Genomic DNA, 24,188 nt, shown 5'->3' with positions numbered 1-24,188 from the left:
ACCAGAGCACCTGGAGGAAACCCATGCGGACACGGGGGGAACATGCAAACTCCGCACAGAAAGGCCCTCGCCGGCCACGGGGCTCGAACCCGGACCTTCTTGCTGTGAGGCGACAGCGCTAACCACTACACCACCGTGCCGCCCTCCACGCATTCTGAATAATAAAATAATTGATGCTCACAAAGCAGGAGAAGGCTACAAGAACGTAGCAAAGTGTTTTCAGTTAGCTGTTTCCACAGATTGTAATGTGTTTGTAAAGTGTTTTTCACTTAATAGGTGTGTCTCGTCAAAAGTTAATTAGTGCAATTTCTTGCCTTCGTGATGTGTTTGAGATCAAACAGTAAATAGTAAAAAATAAAAATACAGTAAATAGCCCTAAGGGGCGGCACATTGGTGTAGTGGTTAGTGCTGTCGCCTCACAGCAAGAAGGTCCGGGTTCGAGCCCCGTGGCCGGCGAGGGCCTTTCTGTGTGGAGTTTGCATGTTCTCCCCGTGTCCGCGTGGGTTTCCTCCGGGTGCTCCGGTTTCCCCCACAGTCCAAAGACATGCAGGTTAGGTTAACTGGTGACTCTAAATTGACCGTCGGTGTGAGTGTGAATGGTTGTCTGTGTCTATGTGTCGGCCCTGTGATGACCTGGCGATTTGTTCAGGGTGTACCCCGCCTTTCGCCCGTAGTTAGCTGGGATAGGCTCCAGCTTGCTTGCGACCCTGTAGAAAAGGATAAAGTGGCTAGAGATAATGAGATGAGATGAGATAAATAGCTCTATTCAACAGCACAACTGTAGTAATCCATATTATGTCAAAAACTGAACAACTAAGTAAAGAGAAACGACATCCATCATGACTTTAAGACACGAAGAAGTGTCTTTTAATTCATAAAAATAAAGAAAAGAATTAGAAGGTGTGGCCAAACTTTTGACTGGTACTGTACATGCTGCTTTTAATAAAAGTGTCTATTTCATGAGTGATGATGAGGCTATTTGTTCTAAAGCAGCACCATGTAATTTGTTGTTTTTCCCCCCCAGAGTTCTGCACTGCAGGTTGTTGATCTAAAATAAAATACGGTTTTCCTTACCATGTGTAACACTGTGTGCTGTAGTAGATACATATCCCAGAGTGCTCAAGCTCTCTTGTGTTTCTGGGGGAAAAATGAAACAAGGTTGTGCTTGTGCTGATATGAAGGAATGCTGAACACTATATTTTCGTGTCATGAATATTTTCCCTTCCTTGACTGTAACAAAGTATAAAATGAAGACGTCCCAGTAATGACTGTTCTAATACATAAACATGGCACAAGAGCCTAGCATTTGATTTCATTTGAATTATTCTGTTATTATACATTCACAAAAAGCAACCATTAAAGGAAAAATCAGGTGGTTGTTTTGTTTTGTTTTTTATCCTGGGCCCTATTTTCTACGGAAGCCGAGAGAGGCCCTTCATATAATCCTTTTTTTTTTTATTCACCTTGTTATCCCGAGATAACGACATAATTAATTCAGGATCTCGAGAAAACAACACAACTAATTCGAGATCTCAAGAAAACAAAACCGTTATTCCGAGATCACGACATAATTAATTCAGGATCTCGAGAAAACAACACAACTAATTCGAGATCTCGAGAAAACAAAACAATTATTCCGTGATCTCGAGAAAACAAAACAATTATTTCATGATCTCGAGTAAACAGCTGAGAAATGGTTCATTCAGGTGCGCCAAGAGACTTGTGATATGCTGACTTTGGGGCTATTTCTCATTCTGTATAGACGTAACTTTGGTCATTAGAATGGCTGGAATAATCGATCACCTAATAAGGCAATATTTTGATCAGGGGTTGACACAGGGAGAGATTGCATTAAGTCTTTTAATAAGGGATAATTTGGGCGGCACGGTGGTGTAGTGGTTAGCGCTGTCGCCTCACAGCAAGAAGGTCCGGGTTTGAGCCCCGTGGCCGGCGAGGGCCTTTCTGTGCGGAGTTTGCATGTTCTCCCCGTGTCCGCGTGGGTTTCCTCCGGGTGCTCCGGTTTCCCCCACAGTCCAAAGACATGCAGGTTAGGTTAACTGGTGACTCTAAATTGACCGTAGGTGTGAATGTGAGTGTGAATGGTTGTCTGTGTCTATGTGTCAGCCCTGTGATGACCTGGCGACTTGTCCAGGGTGTACCCCGCCTTTCGCCCGTAGTCAGCTGGGATAGGCTCCAGCTTGCCTGCGACCCTGTAGAAGGATAAAGCGGCTACAGATAATGAGATGAGATAAGGGATAATTTCAATATTAGTCCGCGGCACCTCTGCAGAAGACTGGCCCGGCTTCGTCTCTACCGACGGAGATACAGTGATCCAGCCGAGATCATGAAATAATTATTTTGTTTTCTCGAGATCACGGAATAATTGTTTTGTTTTCTCGATCTTGAAATAACGGTTTAGTTTTCTTGAGATCTCGAATTAGTTGTGTTGTTTTCTCAAGATCCTGAATTAATTATGTCGTTATCTCGGGATAAGGTGAATAAAAAAAGATTATATGAAGGGCCTCTCGTGGCTTCCGTAATTTTCTCATCTCTTTTCGTCGAAATATTTACTAGGGACAAAAACGATTGAAATCAGTCCAGTATTGAGTTAGAAAGCTGTAACTGGCAACCGCAAAACACTGTACAGCGTAATTCTACAGGGAAATCATCCATAACAAAGTAAACTGCTTGTTTTGGCTCCTAATGTTATTATACACTCACTGGCCATTTTAATAGGAACTTGTTGATTCTAAGATTCTGCTGTTGCATGCTGAGATGCTTTTCTGCTCACCATGGTTGTAAAGAGTGATTATATGAGTTACTGTATCCTTCCTGGCAGCTCGAACCAGTCTGGCCATTTTCCTCTGACCTCTCTTATTAACTTGGTGTTTGTTTCCACCCACGCAAGACTCCACGCAGAGAAGGAAGTGGCACGCTATACTCGTTGCTCTGTTGATAGCAAGGCTTATGTCGGACTCGACTCGAAATTTTCTTTAACTTGAACACTGGGGACTCGAGACTGCACTCAGACTCGAGGTTTAGTGACTCGACTCCAAGACTGCACAGAACTGTCACTCATTCGATGTTTTTTGTTTTTCTCACCATTCTGTGTAAACTCTACAGACTGTTGTGTGTGAAAACCCCAGGAGATCAGTTGTTTCTGAAACACTCAAACCAGTCCATCTGGCTCGAACCAACACTCATGCCACAGTGAAAGAAAGTCACACTGTGAGATCACAATTTTTCCCGTTCTGATGTTTGAACACTGTGAACATTAACTGAAGCTCTTGATTTGTATCTGCATGATTGTATGCATCGTGCTGCTGTCAAGGGATCGGCTGATTACACAACTGCATCAAACAGCAGGTGGATGGATGGGTGTTCCTAATAAAGTGGCCAGTGAATGTAAATGTCTGACAACATGGAAAGGATCTGTACAGAGATACACCTGGGTCTGTTTACCGCAATAGTTGTAAATAAACTGTAGAAAATGACTTCCGACACTCATTTTTTTCCCCCTTTCTCTTCTTCCAGCAGCACAATATTCAGTGCCTGTAGTTGATTATCACATGGGGTTGTTTTCTGATGTTTACAAAAAGGGAACCTTTCCATGTTGTCAGAAAGTTTAGATGTCATGGTAGGATTATATTGTATAACCATTTTTTGGTTGCCAGTTATAGCATTCTAACTCAAAACTGGACTGATTTCAATCACTTTTGTCCCTTGTAAATATTTGGACAGAACGAGATGGGAAAATAGGGACCAAGTTAAAAAAAAATACCAGTATTATTATTATATTTTATTTATTCATTTATTTATTTTACATAGACCACTGTTTTTCCTACCTTTACGCTCAGTGGTCACATACTCAGGGATGGCAGTTGTTTCAATGTGTGTTGTTAAAATTGGTCCTAACAAAAATAACATGAAAAATATTTGTGCTTTTTAAATCTCAGAATTATATGTAGGTATAATAATAGAAGTGTGATGGTCAGGTGTCCAAAAAGCTTTGGCCATATAGTGCGGCAGCTACAATTATCGACACCTTAACAATCTTTTGGCCATTGCAAAAGTAGAAAAGACTTTCAATACATAAATTGTGCACGAATAATTACTCAAACTTCCACTGGGAAAAATGAATTGCTTCCTGATTACTTAGCGTATCAGATCAGGTGACGTTGTTCCACAATTATCAACACCTTTGTCCACAGTTATCGACATGGGGGCGGCACAGTGGTGTAGTGGTTAGCGCTGTCGCCTCACAGCAAGAAGGTGCGGGTTCGAGCCCCGTGGCCGGCGAGAGCCTTTCTGTGTGGAGCTTGCATGTTGTCCACGTGGGTTTCCTCCGGGTGCTCCAGTTTCCCCCACAGTCCAAAGACATGCAGGTTAGGTTAACTGGTGACTCTCTAAATTGACCGTAGGTGTGAATGTGAGTGTGAATGGTTGTCTGTGTCTATGTGTCGGCCCTGTGATGACCTGGCGACTTGTCCAGGGTGTACCCCGCCTTTCGCCCGTAGTCAGCTGGGATAGGCTCCAGCTCGCCTGCGACCCTGTAGAACAGGATAAAGCGGCTAGAGATAATGAGATGAGATATTTACAGTAAACTGCAAAAAAAAAAATTCTGAATGGAATCTGAATATTTGAAGTATGTAATTTTTTATATGCTTGGAATTTAATTCTGGTCTAATTTATTGCAGTCGGATTCCAAATACTCTATAAGCATTCCATTCTGTTATGAATCAGAAAAAATGATTATAAATCACAGCACTTGTGTGTGTGTGTGTGTGTGTGTGTGTGTGTGTGTGTGTGTGTATATATATATATATATATATATATATATATATATATATATATATTTTTTTTTTTTTAAAGTACTTCATCGACTTCAACAATGTTACACAAAGATCAATCCATAACAGTTCTAAATGTCCCTTAATTCCACAGGGTGTCGATAATGGTGGACACCGGTGAAAGTGATCACTATTATCGACACCTCACGTGACTTCTCAAACGCGCGTTTAGATACAAAATGGCGACTGTCAAATGAAAGAGTAAGAAACAAAGTACAACTCCGATTCCAAAAAAGTTGGGAAAAAGTACAAATTGTAAATAAAAACGGAATGCAATGATGTGGAAGATTCAAAATTCCATATTTTATTCAGAATAGAACATAGATTACATATCAAATGTTTAAACTGAGAAAATGTATCATTTAAAGAGAAAAAATAGGTGATTTTAAATTTCATGACAACAACACATCTCAAAAAAGTTGGGACAAGGCCATGTTTACCACTGTGAGACATCCCCTTTTCTCTTTACAACAGTCTGTAAACGTCTGGGGACTGAGGAGACAAGTTGCTCAAGTTTAGGGATAGGAATGTTAACCCATTCTTGTCTAATGTAGGATTCTAGTTGCTCAACTGTCTTAGGTCTTTTTTGTCGTATCTTCCATTTTATGATGCGCCAAATGTTTTCTATGGGTGAAAGATCTGGACTGCAGGCTGGCCAGTTCAGTACCTGGACCCTTCTTCTATGCAGCCATGATGCTGTGGTTTGGCATTGTCATGTTGGAAAATGCAAGGTCTTCCCTGAAAGAGACGTCGTCTGGATGGGAGCATATGTTGCTCTAGAACTTGGATATACCTTTCAGCATTGATGGTGTCTTTCCAGATGTGTAAGCTGCCCATGCCACATGCACTAATGCAACCCCATACCATCAGAGATGCAGGCTTCTGAACTGAGCGCTGATAACAACTTGGGTCGTCCTTCTCCTCTTTAGTCCGAATGACACGGCGTCCCTGATTTCCATAAAGAACTTCAAATTTTGATTCGTCTGACCACAGAACAGTTTTCCACTTTGCCACAGTCCATTTTAAATGAGCCTTGGCCCAGAGAAGACGTCTGCGCTTCTGGATCGTGTTTAGATACGGCTTCTTCTTTGAACTATAGAGTTTTAGCTGGCAACGGCGGATGGCACGGTGAATTGTGTTCACAGATAATGTTCTCTGGAAATATTCCTGAGCCCATTTTGTGATTTCCAATACAGAAGCATGCCTGTATGTGATGCAGTGCCGTCTAAGGGCCCGAAGATCACGGGCACCCAGTATGGTTTTCCAGCCTTGACCCTTACGCACAGAGATTCTTCCAGATTCTCTGAATCTTTCGATGATATTATGCACTGTAGATGATGATATGTTCAAACTCTTTGCAATTTTACACTGTCGAACTCCTTTCTGATATTGCTCCACTATTTGTCGGCGCAGAATTAGGGGGATTGGTGATCCTCTTCCCATCTTTACTTCTGAGAGCCGCTGCCACTCCAAGATGCTCTTTTTATACCCAGTCATGTTAATGACCTATTGCCAATTGACCTAATGAGTTACAATTTGGTCCTCCAGCTGTTCCTTTTTTGCATCTTTAACTTTTCCAGCCTCTTATTGCCCCTGTCCCAACTTTTTTGAGATGTGTTGCTGTCATGAAATTCCAAATGAGCCAATATTTGGCATGAAATTTCAAAATGTCTCACTTTCGACATTTGATATGTTGTCTATGTTCTATTGTGAATACAATATCAGTTTTTGAGATTTGTAAATTATTGCATTCCGTTTTTGTTTACAATTTGTGCTTTGTCCCAACTTTTTTGGAATCGGGGTTGTAGGTTTCGACGAGGAGATCATGAAATATCAGTGAATTTGATCAGTAAAAACATGTCCATGATCTTTCCACCATGCTTACCTGTGATGATAACGTCTGGGTTTTCTGAATAATTTCTGATCGTGCTAAAAAAATTCCATCTCTGGTAACAAGCTGTGTCATCAGACGACAAGATCAAAGGGTGAGGGTTGATTAATTAACCAATAATTGTTGTAACTCAAACTGACCTTTGTAAAATTGTTTTTATTAGTAAATCTGAAAAGGTGTCTATAATTATGGACTGTCGATAATTGTAGCCACCGCTCTAGTATAGTTTGTTGTTTTTTTCCTCCAAGAAGTCTATGATGCGGGTTTTAATCTAATATAAAATGTATTCTGTCGTACCCTGTGTAGGAATGAGTGTTGTAGTTGTTACATATCCCAGAGTGGTGTAAGTCTGTTCTGTTTCTGGAAAAATGTATAAATATAATAATAAAGCAAAGGAAGGGCTGTGATGATACAAGGAGTGCTGAATGCTATGATTATGGTCATTATAGTAAATATTATGAAGAAGAAGAAAAAAAGAAGACCTTCCAGTGATGACTCTTGTAATAAATGTAGAGTTCATTTGAATTATTCTGCCATTATAGATTCATGTAAATTTTAATTGAGACCACTGTTTTTTCTACCTGGATGCTTTGTGGTCACATCGTCGGTGACGGAGGTTGTCTCATCTTGTGTTGTTGAAACAGGTGCTAACAAAATAATGAAATTTTTTGTGATTTCAATTGTCTGAGTTGGTATTCTTTCTGCTTCAGATTAAATGTGCAGTATGAGTAATGATGAAGTGCAAACTGGGAGTCAGTGGTTGCTCAAGAAATTCTGTCCAACTGTTTAAAAGGCCCCAGAAGTGCCAAAGACCCAATGCTGGACCGGTGCCCAAAACCATTAACCTCCAAACGCTCAGGTCTGTGTATAGCTTGGATTCTGCTTCACTTGTATGTCACTTTGGATAAAATTGGATCGGTAGATTGTTCACGTAAATAAAAATGCACTTGATGGTAAAGTTGGTTGTTCTAAAGAAGTACCATGTTGTTGTTGTTGTTGGGGGTTTTTTTTCCTCCCAGAATTCTGCACTGCAAGTTTGTAATCTAAGATCAAATGTATGTTGTCTTACCTTTGCTAGGGATCTGTGTTGTAGTTGTTACATATCCCGGAGTGGTATAAGTCTGTTCTGTTTCTGGAAAAGAAATACAACTATAAAGCAAAAGAAGTGCTGTGATGATACAAGGAGTGCTGAATCAGTGTGATATGATTATGGTCATTATAGTAAAATAGTTGTATAGTAAATATTATTAAGAAAAAAAAAACAAGGCCTTCCAGTGATGACTCTTGTAATACATGTAGAGTTTGTTTGAATTATTCTGCCATTACAGATTCATGAAAATTTTAATTGAGACCACTGTTTTTCCTACCTGGATGCTTCGTGGTCACATCTTCGGTGACGGAGGTTGTCTCATGTTGTGTTGTTGAAACAGGTGCTAACAAAATAATGACAGTTTTTTGTGCTTTAAATTGTCTGAGTTTGTATTATTTCTGCTTCAGATTAAATGTATAATAAGAGTAAGTTCAAACCCCAGAACTGCCAAAGAGCCACTGCTGGATCATTACCCAAAACCATTAACCTCCAAATGCTCTTTGCAATGCATGCGGCATGGTGGTGTAGTGGTTAGCACGGTCGCCTCACAGCAAAAAGGTTCTGGGTTCGAACCCAGCAGCCGGCAAGGGCCTTTCTGTGTGGAGTTTGCATGTTCTCCCCGTGTCTGCGTGGGTTTCCTCTGGGTGCTCCGGTTTGCCCCACAATCCAAAGACATGCAGGTTAGGTTGACGTGGGGTGGCCTTGGGCTGAAGTGCCCTTGAGCAAGGTACCTGACCCCTGACTGCTCCTTGGGTGCTCTGGTGTGGCTGCCCACTGCTCTCAGTGTGTGTGTGTGTGTGTTCACTGCTTCAGATGGATTAAATGCAGAGGATGAATTTCACTGTGCTTGAAGTGTGCATGTGACGAATAAAGGTTTCTTCTTCTCAGGGGTGGGTTTCCCAATAACGTTGGCCTTTAGGGCTAAAGAGGGAGTTTAAAGACGCTCTTAAGCAACAAATGTTGTCTGAGGTTTTCCCAGACTTACTGGAGTTTTTAGAGCTTCTTTGCAATGCATGTCCTCGATATAGGCATCAGTAGTTGCTAAAGGCGTTCATATTGCAGGGTTTTTTCTAGAAAAATTTAGTATGAGGTATGAGGGCGCTCACCATGGCGAGGGAGCGAAGCGGGGGGGAGATGGTGCCGGTTGTCCCCCCCTGCCGTGCAAAGCCTTTGAAAAATGCTCCAATGGGATATTTTGAGGCTATCTGAGAGGGAAATTGTATCAAATTGTCTGTCAACATTGAAAAAGAAAGAAGTAAGGCCAAAAAAAAAAAAGTGTGTTTCCGGTAACATGAAATACTAAAATAAGGTCGGTAGGTAGGAAAGTTTTTTTTTTTTTTTTTTTTTTTCTTAATTTTTTTTTATTTTGTTCGAAAAAATTAACACAAGTAAACATCTTACAAAATAGTATTTTGGCACATAATCCTTTATACCACACATCATAATAAAATAAGTGTTTTAAATCTTTAAATGAATAAAAAAATATATCGTGAGAGTTCGAGTTATGATCTACGGAAGCGATATTTCATGATATTTTCATGTAATAACGTGAAAACAACTTATCAAGAAATAACGTGAAAATAATGTCCTAGGCTAGGCTACTTCCATTAAAAGCAGACGGCCTAGCCTAGCGTACTGTAGAACTTGGGTCGAGCAAAAACATGGCTGAATCCTGAATGACTCCTGTTTGTATAAATAGGGGACTACATAGGCGGCAAAATGTAGTGTTTTTCCCTGCCATGGAAGTGCACTTGTATACTGAAAAGGAAGCAATTTGCATTACAGCCTTGAATGAGAATTCAAAATGGCGGCTCGGCTCAGTTTATGGAGGAGGGCTGATAGAAGTGGCGAAACATTTTACTTTTTATCATTTCTTTCACAACTTGAATGCGTTGAAACAAAAAATTATGACAAACTAACGCCGCTTACACTAAAATATCGAGGGAAATTTGTAATAAAAACTTTACGGTCGGCAATTTCGACGCGGAAATTCTCGATCGGTCGGGTTACCGGAAACACACTTTTTTTTTTTTTATTTGGCCTAATCATCTTCTGCCCCGGACAGTCTTTGGCTTTCTTCCGCTTCGTGCCACGGGATGACATCTTTAAATGCCCAAGTGTCAACAAAAATAACTCGCGAACTACTTCTGTCAAAAGCTCCCGCGCCGGTGGGTGAAAGGTCATTCAGTCTTGAGAAATCTCGCGCTACAAGTCAGCTGACCTTGTATGTAACCCATGTCAAATCTCGCGAGAGCAGCTGCGACAAGTAAACAACTAAACAACATGGCGCCTCAGTCTGGAAAACGCCAATTCGGATTGTTTTTGCACCGTCTGGCGGTGTATCTACTATGATTGGAATATTTTTGGAGCAATTATAACGTATTTGATGATCAGACACATTGTCACGTAGTGTTGCTGGGATGTTTTCACGGAGTCGGTAAGGGGGCGCACGCCGAGAGTAAGAGGGCGCAGCGCCCCTGTTCCCCCGTTTAGATGAAAGCCTGATATTGTACTTGCATTAGTAGCTACTAAATCCAGTCGATGAGGTCACATGGTGTTTGTTTTTAACCAAAATACAATGAAATATAAAGTGTTAAAATATGCTAATATATTGTATCGTTGTTAAGCATTACATATATACGGGGGCACGGTACCAGTGGTGTAGTGGTTAGTGCTGTCACTTAACAGCAAGAAGGTTCTGGGTTTGAGCCCAGCAGCCGATGGGGGCCTTTCTGTGTGGAGTTTGCATGTTCTCCCCGTGTCCGCGTGGGTTTCCTCCGGGTACTCCGGTTTCCCCCACAGTCCAAAGACATGCAGGTTAGGTTAATTGGTGGCTCTAAATTGACCGTAGGTGTGAATGTGAGTGTGAATGGTTGTTTGTCTCTATGTGTCAGCCCTGTGATGATCTGGCGGCTTGTCCAGGGTGTACCCCACCTCTCAGCCATAGTCAGCTGGGATAGGCTCCAGCCTGCCCGCGACCTTGCGCAAGATACAGTGGCATGCAAAAATTTGGGCACCCGTACTGAAAATGTCTGTTACTGTGAATAGTTAAGTGAGCAGAAGATGAACTTTTTTTTGTGTATAATTGTGAACATTAGCAAGATAGAATACAATTCCACTTGGCCAATCATCTGGTTCACTGTAGCTCATCTGGTATTGGGAGGAGTGGTCAGAAGATGCCTGTGGACCCTGCATTTAAAGGTCTGGGGGCCAGTGTCTACGGGTCCAACTACATGTTCTGGAAGGCTATTCCATACCCGGACAGCAGTGTGGAGGAAGGTTCTGTCCAGGGTGCAAGTATTAGAGGCTGGGAGGTCCAGGGCATGATCTGGCATAGCTGTGCATAGGCGGGTGGTTCGCTGTCTAGGGTATGGCGGGGGGAGCATATCCCGGAGATCTGTAGGGCAGTGGTGGGTGTGCATTTTGAACAGGACTGTAGCAATAGCAACCTGTCTTCTGTGGCCAAGGCTGGGGATGGAGAGTTTTGTGCTAGCAGTGTCCTGGTCCACTCCTATAATCTTTAGGGCCTTCTTCTGGATGTTGTCGAGTAGGCCAAGATGTGTTGGTGAGGCACTCATCCAGCTGAGTGAGGTGTATTCCATGATGCTGCGTACCTGTAGCTTGTAGACAGTTGCTCGGCTCTCTGTGGTGAGTTTACTGGCCAATCTCCTCAGTGCTGTCAGTTTCTGACCTGCCCGTATGGAGATTTTGGTCAGATGTTTCGACCAGGACAGTTATTGTGACCCCCAGGATGTCCAACTCATTGGTCGTGGTCAACCGGTGACCATTAAAGTGCAGGTCCAGTGCAGATGGAGTCCTCTTTCTTGAGAGTGTAACAAACTTACACTTTGATGGCTTGAAAGTGGTCTTCCACTGGTCTCCCCAGATGGCGATTTGTTGGAGATCCTGGTTCAGGCTCGCCTCCACTTTGGCCTTGTCTACTGGAGATCTGATGCATCCATACAGGATTGAGTCGTCAGTGTACATGTACATCTCATTCTCACATACATCAGCCAGGTCATTGATGAAGATGGAGAAGAGGAGAGGGCCGAGGATTGATCCTTGAGGTACTGAGGCATTGATAGAGTAGGGTTCTGAGGCCTGGCCTGACAGGACCACTCTGATGGATCTGTTCGAGAGGTAGCTTTGGAGCAGCTTTCCAGACACTCCTCTCAATAGAGTTTGGCCATCAGACCGTGATGCCACACTTTGTCAAATGCCCCCTGGATGTCCAAGGCTACGACACAGACTTCCTCGCCTGAGTCTAGGGAGTTGTTCCACCTCTGGCACAGGATGTTTAGGAGGTCAGCTGTGCTGTGTTCTGGTCTGAATCCAAACTGTCTGTGGGAGATGAGATTGTTTTAGAGAACGTATCTCTGTAGCTGTTGGTTCACTGCTGATTCCATAACCTTGCTGATGACTGAAAGCAGGGATATGGGGCAGTACTTGGACGGGTCCGCTTTCGAGTCTTTCTTGTGCACTGGAGTAACAGAGGCCACCTTCCACTGACTTGGGAAGAGTCCACTTGAAAAGCAGCAGTTAAAGAGGCAACACAGGGGGCTTGCGAGCTCTGCATCACATTCCTTAGGACTCTGGTGGGGATTTCATCTGGCCCAGAAGCTTTGTCCGGTTTGAGTCCTTTCAAGAGCCTCTTGATGTCCTTAGGTTTGAATGTGATGGTGTCGATAGTGCAGGAGATGGATTGCTGGATTTAAGGTGCCGGGGCAGTTGCATCTTGGAGATGGCATTTTTGTACGAATGCCTTGCAGAACACTTCTGACTTTTTGTGGGCAGCAATGTGGGCTGTGCTGTTGTGGATAATGACAGGGATGTCAGAGGTAGCAGCTCTCCCAGAGAGAGAGAGTTAACAAGCCTCCACCATCTCTTGCCAGTCAGGTTATTGCCAGTGAGTTCTTTGGTGAGTTTGGCATTGTAGTTCCGCTTAGCTTGCTTCTCTGCCTGGTTGAATATGTGTCTGGCATCTGCAAACTGCTGCTTATTGGTGGGTGAGTTGTTGCTTTTAAGCTCTTGAAAGAGATGCCGCTTCTTTCTTGCAGCTCTTTGGCAGTTCTCGTCGAACCATGGTTTGTCTCCTGTTTTTCTGGTGACAGTTTTGTTGGGGATGAACTGGTCCATGGTGGTCTGGATGATTTTTGTGATCTCGGCACATATGCTCTCAGGATCTTCCGCAGAGAATACCTTCCACCCGTCGGTGCCTGAAATGAAGCCTCGCATTCCCCAGTAATTGGCTTTCTCATACTGCCACGCCTTCCTTTTGTATGGCTTATCTCTGTATGCTGGCAGGTCAAGCCTTACTAGGACAGGGTTATGGTCCAATGTTCCCATGTTGGCCAGTGTTGTGGATACAGCTGGAAGGTCAGTCATGATGAGGTCTAGAATCTGGTCACCTCCGGTTGGAGTCATTATGACTTGTTCTAGGCCTAGACAGCTTGCAAGCTCCAGGGCCCGGCAGCCAGCTGCATCAGTTGTTTGACTTCCTAGCCAATCTTCATGATGGACATTAAAATCTCCAACCAGCATGACAGAGTAGGCACCAAATTCAGCCATTGCGGGCAAGGTTTCAGTGTCGATGTAATTGAAGATGTTGGTGCTTGGTGGTCTGTAAACAGCTCCTATGAGGAGCTTCTGGGAGCGTAGAGTGAGTGTAAACCACATCAGTTCAAAGTCTTTTGGGTGCATTATGGTGGATGGCAATTCCATGCATGCAAAACACTGCAATTCTGCCCCCAGAAGAGTTTCTATCTCTCTGACAACACATGGTGTATCCTGGAATTGCAATGCACTCAGCTCCGTCCTGTACAGTCTCATCCAGGAATGTCTCTACCGCAATAACGATGGTAGGTTCTTTGGCCTTGCACAGGTTAGCCAGTTTGCCAAAGTTTGATCTTAGTCCATGGATGTTAACCTTGATTATTCGCAGTTCTTTATCTCGTAGTCGGTAGACAGTCATAGGTTTTCTTTGTACTTTGTAGCAATTGGTTGGAGGTTATGGGGTTGCTAGCCCCTGCATTCTGGACACACTTGAGCAGTGCAGTGGGGGTGTACGCTATACATGACCTGATCTGAAAGCATCAAAAGACTCATAACAGATTGGGTCCAGAAGTGGACCACTCGGCCAAGGGTGGGGTGACCAGCGTTTATCACACCCCTCACTACCCCATAAGGCATAAAGGTAAAGATGACACATTTCTTTTCAGCATTTTCTGCAAGATTTGTGTATTATTTTTGTTTTGTACAATTGGAGAGTGAAAAAAGAAAAGGAACACCATGCGAAAGTTTGGGCACCCCAATACATTTGAGTTCTCAGGTAACTTTTACCAAGGTTCCAGACCTTAATTAGCTTATTGAGCTATGGCTTGTTCAAATTCTTCGTTAGGAAAGGTCAGATGATGCAGATTTCAAAGCTGTATAAATTCTCTGACTCCTCAAACTTGTCCCTAAAATCAACAGCCATGGGCTCCTCTAAGCAACTCCCTCGCATTCTCATCTCATCATCTCTAGCTGCTTTATCCTGTTCTACAGGGTCGCAGGCAAGCTGGAGCCTATCCCAGCTGACTACGGGCGAAAGGCGGGGTACACCCTGGACAAGTCGCCAGGTCATCACAGGGCTGACACATAGACACAGACAACCATTCACACTCACACCTACGGTCAATTTAGAGTCACCAGTTAACCTAACCTGCATGTCTTTGGACTGTGGGGGAAACCAGAGCACCTGGAGGAAACCCATGCGGACACGGGGAGAACATGCAAACTCCGCACAGAAAAGCCCTCGCCGGCCACGGGGCTCGAACCCGGACCTTCTTGCTGTGAGGCGACAGCGCTAACCACTACACCACCGTGCCGCGCTCCATGCATTCTGAATAATAAAATAACTGATGCTCACAAAGCAGGAGAAGGCTACAAGAACGTAGCAAAGTGTTTTCAGGTAGCTGTTTCCTCAGATTGTAATGTTATTAAGAAATGCCAGTTAACAGAAACAGTGGAGATCAAGGTGAGGTCTGGAAGATAAAGAAAACTTTCTGAAAGAACTGCTCGTTGGATTGATAGAAAGGCAAATAAAAACCCCTGTTTGACTGGAAAAGACCTTCAGAAAAATTTAGCAGACCCTGGAGTGGTGGTGCACTGTTCTACTATGCAGTGACACCTGAACAAATATGACCTTCATGGGAGAGTCATCAGAAGAAAACCATTCCGGGGGCGTCGTGGCTCGGGTGGATGGGGCGCCGTGCCGTGGATCTGGGGACCCGGGTTCGGTTCCGGCTCGGGGTCGTTTCCCGATCCCTCCCCGTGTCTCTCCCCCCCCCACTCATTTCCTGTCTCTGCACTGTCCTATCCAATAAAGGTGAAAAAAGCCCAAAAAATATCTTTAAAAAAAAAAAGAAGAAAACCATTCCTGCATCCTAGCCACAAAATTCAGCATCTGAAGTTTGCACATGAACATCTAAATAAGCCTGATGCATTTTGGAAATGAGTTCTGTGGACTGATGAAATCAAAATAGAACTTTTTGGCCACAATGTGCAAAAGTATGTTTAGAGAAAAAAGGGTGCCAAATTCCAGGAAAAGAACACCTCTCCAACTCTGAAGCATGGGTGTGGATCGATCATGCTTTGGGGTTGTGTTGCAGCCAGTGCCACAGGGCACATTTCATTGGTTGAGGGAAACATGGATTCAAATAAATACCAGCAAACTCTGGAAGCAAACATCATACCATCTGTAAAAAAGTTGAAGTTAAAAAGATGATCTGGCGGCTTGTCCAGGGTGTATCCCGCCTCTCACCCATAGTCAGCTGGGATAGGCTCCAGCCTGCCCGCGACCTTGCACAAGATACAGTGGCATGCAAAAGTTTGGGCACCCTTACTGAAAATGCCTGTTACTGTGAATAGTTAAGTGAGCAGAAGACGAAGTGCCAAAGACCCAATGCTGGACCGTTGCCCAAAACCATTAACCTCCAAACACTCTGTTCTGTGCACACCTTGGATTCTGCTTCATTTGTATGTCACTTTGGATAAAATTGGATCTCCCAGATTGTTTACGTAAATAAAAATGCACTTGATGGTAAAGTTGGTTGTTCTAAAGAAGTACCATGTTGTTGTTGGGGTTTTTTTCCTCCCAGAATTCTGCACTGCAGGTTTGTAATCTAAGATCAAATGTATGTTGTCTTACCTTTGCTAGGGATCTGTGTTGTAGTTGTTACATATCCCGGAGTGGTATAAGTCTGTTCTGTTTCTGGAAAAGAAATACAACTATAAAGCAAAAGAAGTGCTGTGATGATACAAGGAGTGCTGAATCAGTGTGATATGATTATGGTCATTTATAGTAAAATAGTTGTATAGTAAATATTATTAAGAAAAAAAACAAAAAAAAACCAAGGCCTTCCAGTGATGACTCTTGTAATACATGTAGAGTTTGTCTGAATTATTCTGCCATTACAGATTCATGAAAATTTTAATTGAGACCACTGTTTTTCCTACCTGGATGCTTCGTGGTCACATCTTCGGTGACGGAGGTTGTCTCATGTTGTGTTGTTGAAACAGGTGCTAACAAAATAATGACAGTTTTTTGTGCTTTAAATTGTCTGAGTTTGTATTGTTTCTGCTTCAGATTAAATGTATAATAAGAGTAAGTTCAAACCCCAGAACTGCCAAAGACCCACTGCTGGATCATTGCCCAAAACCATTTACCTCCAAATGCTCAGGGGTGGGTTTCCCAATAACGTTGCACTTTAGGGCTAAAGAGGGAGTTTAAAGATGCTCATAAGCAACAAATGTTGTCTCTGTACGTGGTTTTCCCAAACTTACTCATAAGAAGGAGTTTTAAGAGCAACTTTGCTAAGAGCTTCTTTGCAATGCATGTCCTCGATATAGGCATCAGTAGTTGCTAAAGGCATTCATATTGTACTTGCAAAAGGCATTAGTAGCTACTAAATCCAGTCGATGAGGTCACATGGTGTTTGTTTTTAACCAAAAAACAATGAAATATAAAGTGTTAAAATATGCTAATATATTGTATCGTTGTTAAGCATTATATATATATGGGGGCACGGTACTGGTGGTGTAGTGGTTAGCACTGTCACCTCACAGTAAGAAGGTCCTGGGTTCGAGCCCAGCAGTCGACGGGGGCCTTTCTGTGTGGAGTTTGCATGTTCTCCCTGTCCACGTGGGTTTCCTCTGGGTGCTCCGGTTTCCCCCACAGTCCAAAGACATGCAGGTTAGGTTAATTGGTGGCTCTACCGGTAAATTGACCGTAGGTGTTAATGTGAGTGTGAATGGTTGTTTGTCTCTATGTGTCAGCCCTGCGATGATCTGGCGGCTTGTCCAGGGCGTACCCCGCCTCTCACCCATAGTCAGCTGGGATAGGCTCCAGCCTGCCCACGACCTTGCACAAGATAAGTTAGTAAGCGCTCTCTGTTCTACTCTGTTCTGTGCAAGAATTTTTGCATCAGTCAGGTACCCACCAAGTTGACTTTAAGCCATGTACAACAAGATTGATTGAAGATAATTGTTTTATTCTATCCACATTCACTGGATTTTGAGAAAGAGCATTTTTTATTTTTTGCAAATTTGATAAATAAAAACTTTATACAAAATGTCCAACAAAATCATTTCCAAACCGGAAAAATCATCCAAATCATGTAAACAAACCGGCAAAATGACAGTAGCAATTTGTGAAAAATGCGATAATAATAATAATAATAATAATAAGACGTTCTTATCATCAAATACTTTTATTCCATATTTTGTTTCCTTTTTTTTGTGTATTTTTTGGGGTTTTGTTTTCGAGTCAAGTTTTTATTTCATCCTCAGTTGGTTCAGCAACACGCTGTGCCATTTTGTTTTTCTCTACTCACGGTACAGTATATGAGCTGATATCCTACTAGTAGAGTAGCCAATCAGAGCGCGTGATTGCTCATATCCAGTGATATATATTTCAAGATATAATGTTAAATGTTAGAGGTGCAGAAATTTCTCTCATTTATGACACTAAATTCAATAATCACTCACCTGATGGAGTTAAATTTGATTAAAATGTGACGATATATCAGTGTGACATTACGATATCCATACGTAATTCCACAACAGATTGAAATATATTCATAATGTTTTGTGTATATTTATTTAATAATTAACTCAATGTACTTGCAATGTACAAGAAAAATAATTTAACACCAGCAGCAGATTCAACACCAGTTTCCGCCCATTGATTGTGAGAGTCCCTCGGAGGCGCAGCGCATTCTGTGTATTCGGCTGTGAGGAGATGCTCTTTGTTGTGAAAGAGTGATCCAGGTCCATCATAAGTTAAGAGTGAACTAATGCACTATTTTGGTTACGACGTTGTTTGGGAAAACCACGTTAGCTAAACGATGGATCTTAAGAGGCAGTTAAAGACGCTCTTAGGCCAAGTTTACATTAGACCGTATCTGTCTCATTTTCTTCGCGGATGCACTGTCCGTTTACATTAAAACGCCTGGAAACGGGAATCCGCCAGCGTCCACGTATTCAATCCAGATCGTGTCTGGTCCGGTGCTGTGTAAACACTGAGAATACGCAGATACGCTGTGCTGAGCTCTAGCTGGCGTCGTCATTGGACAACGTCACTGTGACATCCACCTTCCTGATTCGCTGGCGTTGGTCATGTGACGCGACTGCTGAAAAACGGCGCGGACTTCAGCCTTGTATCACCTTTCATTAAAGAGTATAAAAGTATGAAAATACTGCAAATACTGATGCAAATACTGCCCATTGTGTAGTTATGATTGTCTTTAGGCTTGCCATCCTTCCACTTGCAAGTGGTAAGTGATATGCGCTGGGATCTCACACACAGCGGCTCAGTCCCGAATCACTGCTTGTGCACTTCACTCACGTGCTCTGTGAGCTGCGCAGGGCCAGAGCACGCACCCTCCAGAGGGCACTCGCTGTTCAGGGCGGAGTGATTTGGAGCGCAGGATGCCTGCGGAGCCGAGCGTATCCGTGTATTGGTGTTGCTGTGTGCACACTAATCGTTTTAAAAACGTTAATCTAATGATCCGCTGATACGGTCTAATGTAAACCCCACCTTAGCCTTTAGAGGCTTTCGAGAAACCCACCCCTGATCTGTGCACAGCTTGCATTCTGTTTCACTTGAATGTCACTTGGAATAAAATTGGATCCACCAAATTGTTCACGTAAATAAACATGCACTTGATGGTAAAGTTGGTTGTTCTAAAGAAGTACCATGTAGTTGGAGTTGTTGTTGGGGTTTTTTTCTCCCAGAATTCTGCACTGCAGGTTTGCATTTTAATATCAGATGTACTTCATCTTACCTTTGGTAGGGATCTGTGTTGTAGTTGTTACATATCCCGGAGTGGTGGTGGTCCGTCGTGGTGCTAAAGAAATAGGTTACAATGAAGTGAAATCCAAAGTAGCTGACATGAAGGAATGCTCTGTTTCTATGGTTGCATAGTGAATATTTACCTTCCCTAATGACTAAGTTGATGCTGAATTTTTTATCGTTGAACCATCCGGGCACTTGGACTCGGCAGCCATACTTTCCTGCGTCACTTTTTCTCACATTGAAGATAGTCAGAGACGCATCTCCCTTCTGCAGTGCCCCCAGGAGCTGATATCTCACATCACTTCTCTGCAGCACGCGTTTTTGATTTGCATAAAGGATTTGAGCACCACAACCATTTGTTGGGATGTTTCCTTTCATCCAGCATACGTCACATACCCCATGATAACGCGAGTCATACTTGCATGGCAGAATGACGGCCTGACCCTCAATGCCATATATAACCGTGGCCCTACATGTACAGACTAAAGCAGAGAGAAGTGGAGAGGTTTTATTAAAAAGCTTTGATTAAAAAGGCCAGCACATTGAAGTAATAATTCAATTAAAAAAAAAAATCACACGGCTAGTGTTGCTGACAAATAATGGATGTCTGTCTCATTCAAAATGTGTTTTTCAGTGATGTCACTCTGGCTTGCTGTGGTTTAGGACACAATTTTTGACTTGCTGCAATCTACAGTGTCTTACAAAAGTATTCATCCCCCTTGGTGTTTGTCCTGTTTTGTTGCATTACAAGCTGGAATTAAAATGGATTTTTGGAGGGTTAGCACCATTTGATTTACACAACATGCCTACCACTTTAAAGCTGAAAATTGTTGTTTTATTGTGACAAACAATAATTAAGATGAAAAAACAGAAATCTGGAGTGCGCATAGGTATTCACCCCCTTTCGTATGAAACCCCTAAATAAGAGCTGCTCCAACCAATTCACTTCATAAGTCACATAAAAGTTGATTAAGATCCACCTGTGTGCAATCAAAGTGTCACATGATGTCTGTATAAATCACCCTGTTCTGGAAGGGCCCTGACTCTGCAACACTACTAAGCAAGCAACATGAAAACCAAGGAGCCTCCAAACAGGTCAGAGACAAAATAGTATAGATCAGGGTTGGGTTATAAAAAATATCCCAAACTGAATATCCCACAGAGCACCATTAAATCCATTATAGCAAAATGGAAAGAATATGGCACCACTACCAACCTGACAAGAGAAGGCCCCGCCCACCAAAACTCACAGACCGGGCAAGGAGGGCATTAATCAGAGATGCAACAAAGACACCAAAGAGAACACTGAAGGAGCTGCAAAGATCCACAGCGGAGATGGGAGTATCTGTCCATAGGACCACTTTAAGCTGTACACTCCACAGAGTGGGGCTTTATGGAATAGTGGCCAGAAAAAGTCATTGTTTAAGAAAACATGTTTGGCGTTTGCCCAACAGCATGTGGCAGACTCCCCAAACACATGGAAGAAGATTCTCTGGTCAAATGAGACTAAAATTTATCTTTTTGGCCATCATGGGAAATGTCATGTGTGGCGCAAACCCAACACCCTGAGAACACCATTCCTACAGTGAAGCATGGTGGTGGCAGCATCATGCTGTGGGGATGTTTTTCATCTGCAGGGACAGGAAAGCTGGTCAGGATTGAAGGAAAGACGGATGGCACTAAATACAGGGCAATTCTGGAGGAAAACCTGTTTGAGTTGGTCAGAGGTTTAAGACTGGGATGAAGGTTCATGTTCCGGCAGCACAATGACCCTAAACATACTGTTAAAGCTACACTGGAGTGGTTTAAAGGGAAACACATATTTAAATGTCTTGGAATGGCCTAATCAAAGCCCAGACCTCAATCTGATTGAGAATCTGTGGCATAACTTGAAGATTGCTGTACACCGACGCAACCCATCTAACTTGAAGGAGTTGGTGCAGTTTTGCCTTGAGGAATGGGCAAAAATCCCAGTGGCTAGATGTGCTAAGCTAATAGAGACATACCCCAAGAGATTTGCAGCTGTAATTGCAGCAAAAGGTGGCTCTCCAAAGTATTGACTTTTGGGGGGTGAATACCTATGCACACTCCAGATTTCTGTTTTTTTTTTTCATCTTAATTATTGTTTGTGTCACAATAAAACAACAATTCGCACTTTTAAAGTGGTAGGCTTGTTGTGTAAATCAAATGGTGCTAACCCTCCAAAAATCCATTTTAATTCCAGCTTGTAATGCAACAAAACAGGACTGGATGAATACTTTTGCAAGATACTGTATTAACATAAACAAAACCTCACCATGTAGCTGAATGCTGTAACATTATGGGGGCAGCTAACCTGGACAAATATAATCACTTTGTTACATGATTCATATTATTGTCGTCAGGATGTTATTATTCACCCTTCAGGTTAACACGGAACATATTTTTTGGTTGAGCCACATTTCCATTACTTAGATTTCCATACAGCACAGGTGCAAAACTAGAGAAGTCAAGTGAAACCTTCATATTATTAGAAGAGTCATTTTGAGACATGGGGGTATCACATTTTGCTTGACCTTTTAGAAAATGTCAAAGATACCGTCAACTTCGTTTACAACTCGACAAGGCCTACATGTCCACGTTTGTACAAATTTGAAAAGGACTGAAGAGTTGAGAGGGTTTTTTTGCTACAATGCTATCAAAATTATACTGTCCATGTGGCATGTACGATATAAGGAAATGTTTCTAATGATCATCTGGTGAACTCATTTTCAACCAAATTGCCAAAGGTCAAAAAGAAAAGAAAAAGTCAAGACTCTACTTGGGTTCAGCAGAATTTTGCAATCTCAAAATGAGGAATTACAGAGTGTTATACACGCTATATAGAAAGCATTCCTGATTTCAACTTTGGTTCTGCTTGCTTGGGAACTGCGTGGGTAACTCTCTAAACCACTTCATGATTCTGTATTCAGTTTTTTATTGACAGTTACACTTTACGTTTGTCTGTGTTTCTATATTTGTTCATATGTAGTCCATATAATATATTGACCATGAATGGTGCAGTCATGTTTTATTGTTTTATGTTCAATTATAGATTTCTTCCCTGTAGTTTAATATGTTGTACTTTCAACACGATTTTTCTCTAGTCAGGCCAAAAGAGAATAAAATAAATGGTCATTTGGAAACAGTTACTTTATACATACAGCTTTGGGGTCTTTAAGAGCCCAGATATTGCTTGTTTGTTTGATTTTGTGTCTACGCTTTTTTATCTGTTTTGTACTATGAGAGCTAAGTGAACCGGAGTCAGATTCCTCGTGTGTGTCCACATACCTGGCAATTAAGTGTTTCTGATTCTGATTTCTGATTCTGATATTGAGTGAAAACATGAGGGTTCATTATTGTATTCAATTCACTGATACTTGTGCTTAAAATACTTTCACAGAATGAAATATATCACGACATTTCATCTAACAGTCAGTTCAATACTTTCTGCTTTTTCAATGCGACTTGAAATGTGACGTATGATGAAATTTACAGTACTGATATTCAAAATGTAAAATTCTTTTTTAAAAAAGCATATACCTAAAGAAAATTGTCTATTTGTGTTTATTTTACAGCAAGAAAGCATGCGAGATATAAATAGCGAGACAGGCTAAAAATCCCATTTGAGTATCCTGACATCTTTCTGTGTATGCTAGCTTAATACACAGTAGCTAACGGTATTTGGATTTTCTTGCAAACTCCTGCCTTGTGTGAGTGATCAGTTTACAAGTAACAAAAAAAAAATCACCAGATGATGAACAGCCTAAAAATCTAAACTCTAAGACCATGTGAAATAAAAATTGAGATTATTTAATACTTAAAGTCTTTATGTGAAATGTGGAAAAAAATTTAATCTATAAAATTAAATTGAATTTGTATATAAAATAAGGGTTTATAAAACTAAAGACATTCTGCAGTATTTTATGAACCATGTATGTTATAATCATAGATTTTTTTAAGTATATGTTAACCAACTTTGTGCAAGGCTTACCTGTGAGACAGAGTAGGAGCCAAAGTGAGGACATCCAGCAGTGAAGCTGATTCATGGTGAAATGGGGCATTCTACTGATAAGTGCTACTCTTTATTCTTTTTTTTTTTTTGACCAGGCTGTGCACATGACTTCCTCCCTGATGTTACACAAGATCACGTTCCCTTCTAAGATGGGTCTTGTCTTATGATAATTACATATTATTAAATAAATATAAGAAGACATAAATGATGAGCTTTTTTTTTTAAACTTGAGTACGCTGTACCCATGCAAACATATATATATGCTTTATATAATTATTGGTAACATTACATTTAAAGAATGCTCCAGCATTGTTAAAACTAATCTCTCTCGCACTTCTGTAGTGTTCAGGCTGCATTCAGTGTTGCGTTATGCACACTTTATACAAAAATCCAAATCAGTATTCCAACCTCAGATGTACAGGACCAGTCAAAAGTTTAGATTTTTGTGTATTTTGTATTTTCTACATTGTAGAACAACACTGAAGACGTCAAAACTATGAAATAACATCTCATCTCATTACCTCTAGCCACTTTATCCTGTTCTACAGGGTCGCAGGCAAGCTGGAGCCTATCCCAGCTGACTACGGGCGAAAGGCGGGGTACACCCTGGACAAGTCGCCAGGTCATCAAAGGGCTGACACATAGACACAGACAACCATTCACACTCACATTCACACCTACGGTCAATTTAGAGCCACCAGTTAACCTAACCTGCATGTCTTTGGACTGTGGGGGAAACCGGAGCACCCGGAGGAAACCCACGCGGACACGGGGAGAACATGCAAACTCCGCACAGAAAGGCCCTCGTCCGCCACGGGGTTCGAACCCAGACCTTCTTGCTGTGAGGTGCCACCCCTATGAAATAACATATGGAATGTATATGGAATTATGTGGTAAACAAAATATGGTTCATATTTTAGATTCTTCAAAGACAAGTCAAGTTTATTTGTATAGTGCTTTTAACAATAAGTATTGTCGCAAAGCAGCTT

The 24,188-nt window shown here is 42.0% G+C and overlaps 1 protein-coding gene across 11 annotated transcripts in view; it reads right to left on the bottom strand.

The window, feature by feature from the left end:
- Positions 1 to 23,239, bottom strand: part of LOC132883829 (hepatitis A virus cellular receptor 1 homolog) — a 45,763-nt gene extending 22,524 nt beyond the window's left edge. For 6 of the 11 annotated variants that reach the window (XM_060917874.1, XM_060917875.1, XM_060917878.1 and 3 more), the window contains exons 1-11: positions 23,179 to 23,239; positions 19,307 to 19,648; positions 19,156 to 19,218; positions 16,328 to 16,393; positions 16,020 to 16,082; positions 8,109 to 8,174; positions 7,811 to 7,873; positions 7,323 to 7,388; positions 7,039 to 7,101; positions 3,846 to 3,911; positions 1,075 to 1,137 (exon numbers count right to left, since the gene is read on the bottom strand). In XM_060917874.1, coding sequence (XP_060773857.1) covers positions 1,075 to 1,137; positions 3,846 to 3,911; positions 7,039 to 7,101; positions 7,323 to 7,388; positions 7,811 to 7,873; positions 8,109 to 8,174; positions 16,020 to 16,082; positions 16,328 to 16,393; positions 19,156 to 19,218; positions 19,307 to 19,648; positions 23,179 to 23,233 — 976 coding nt within the window. In that variant the 5' untranslated portion in view covers positions 23,234 to 23,239. The remainder of the gene's footprint in view (positions 1 to 1,074; positions 1,138 to 3,845; positions 3,912 to 7,038; positions 7,102 to 7,322; positions 7,389 to 7,810; positions 7,874 to 8,108; positions 8,175 to 16,019; positions 16,083 to 16,327; positions 16,394 to 19,155; positions 19,219 to 19,306; positions 19,649 to 23,178) is intronic. The other 5 variants (XM_060917876.1, XM_060917879.1, XM_060917880.1 and 2 more) reach the window with 5 other exon arrangements.
- Positions 23,240 to 24,188: the final 949 nt, after the last annotated feature.

Source organism: Neoarius graeffei, chromosome 3 (genome assembly GCF_027579695.1).
Source record: "Neoarius graeffei isolate fNeoGra1 chromosome 3, fNeoGra1.pri, whole genome shotgun sequence".
In the NCBI taxonomy this organism is placed as follows: domain Eukaryota; kingdom Metazoa; phylum Chordata; class Actinopteri; order Siluriformes; family Ariidae; genus Neoarius; species Neoarius graeffei.
Note: the sequence above shows the minus strand (reverse complement) of the source record. Positions and strands in the feature narration are given on the sequence as shown.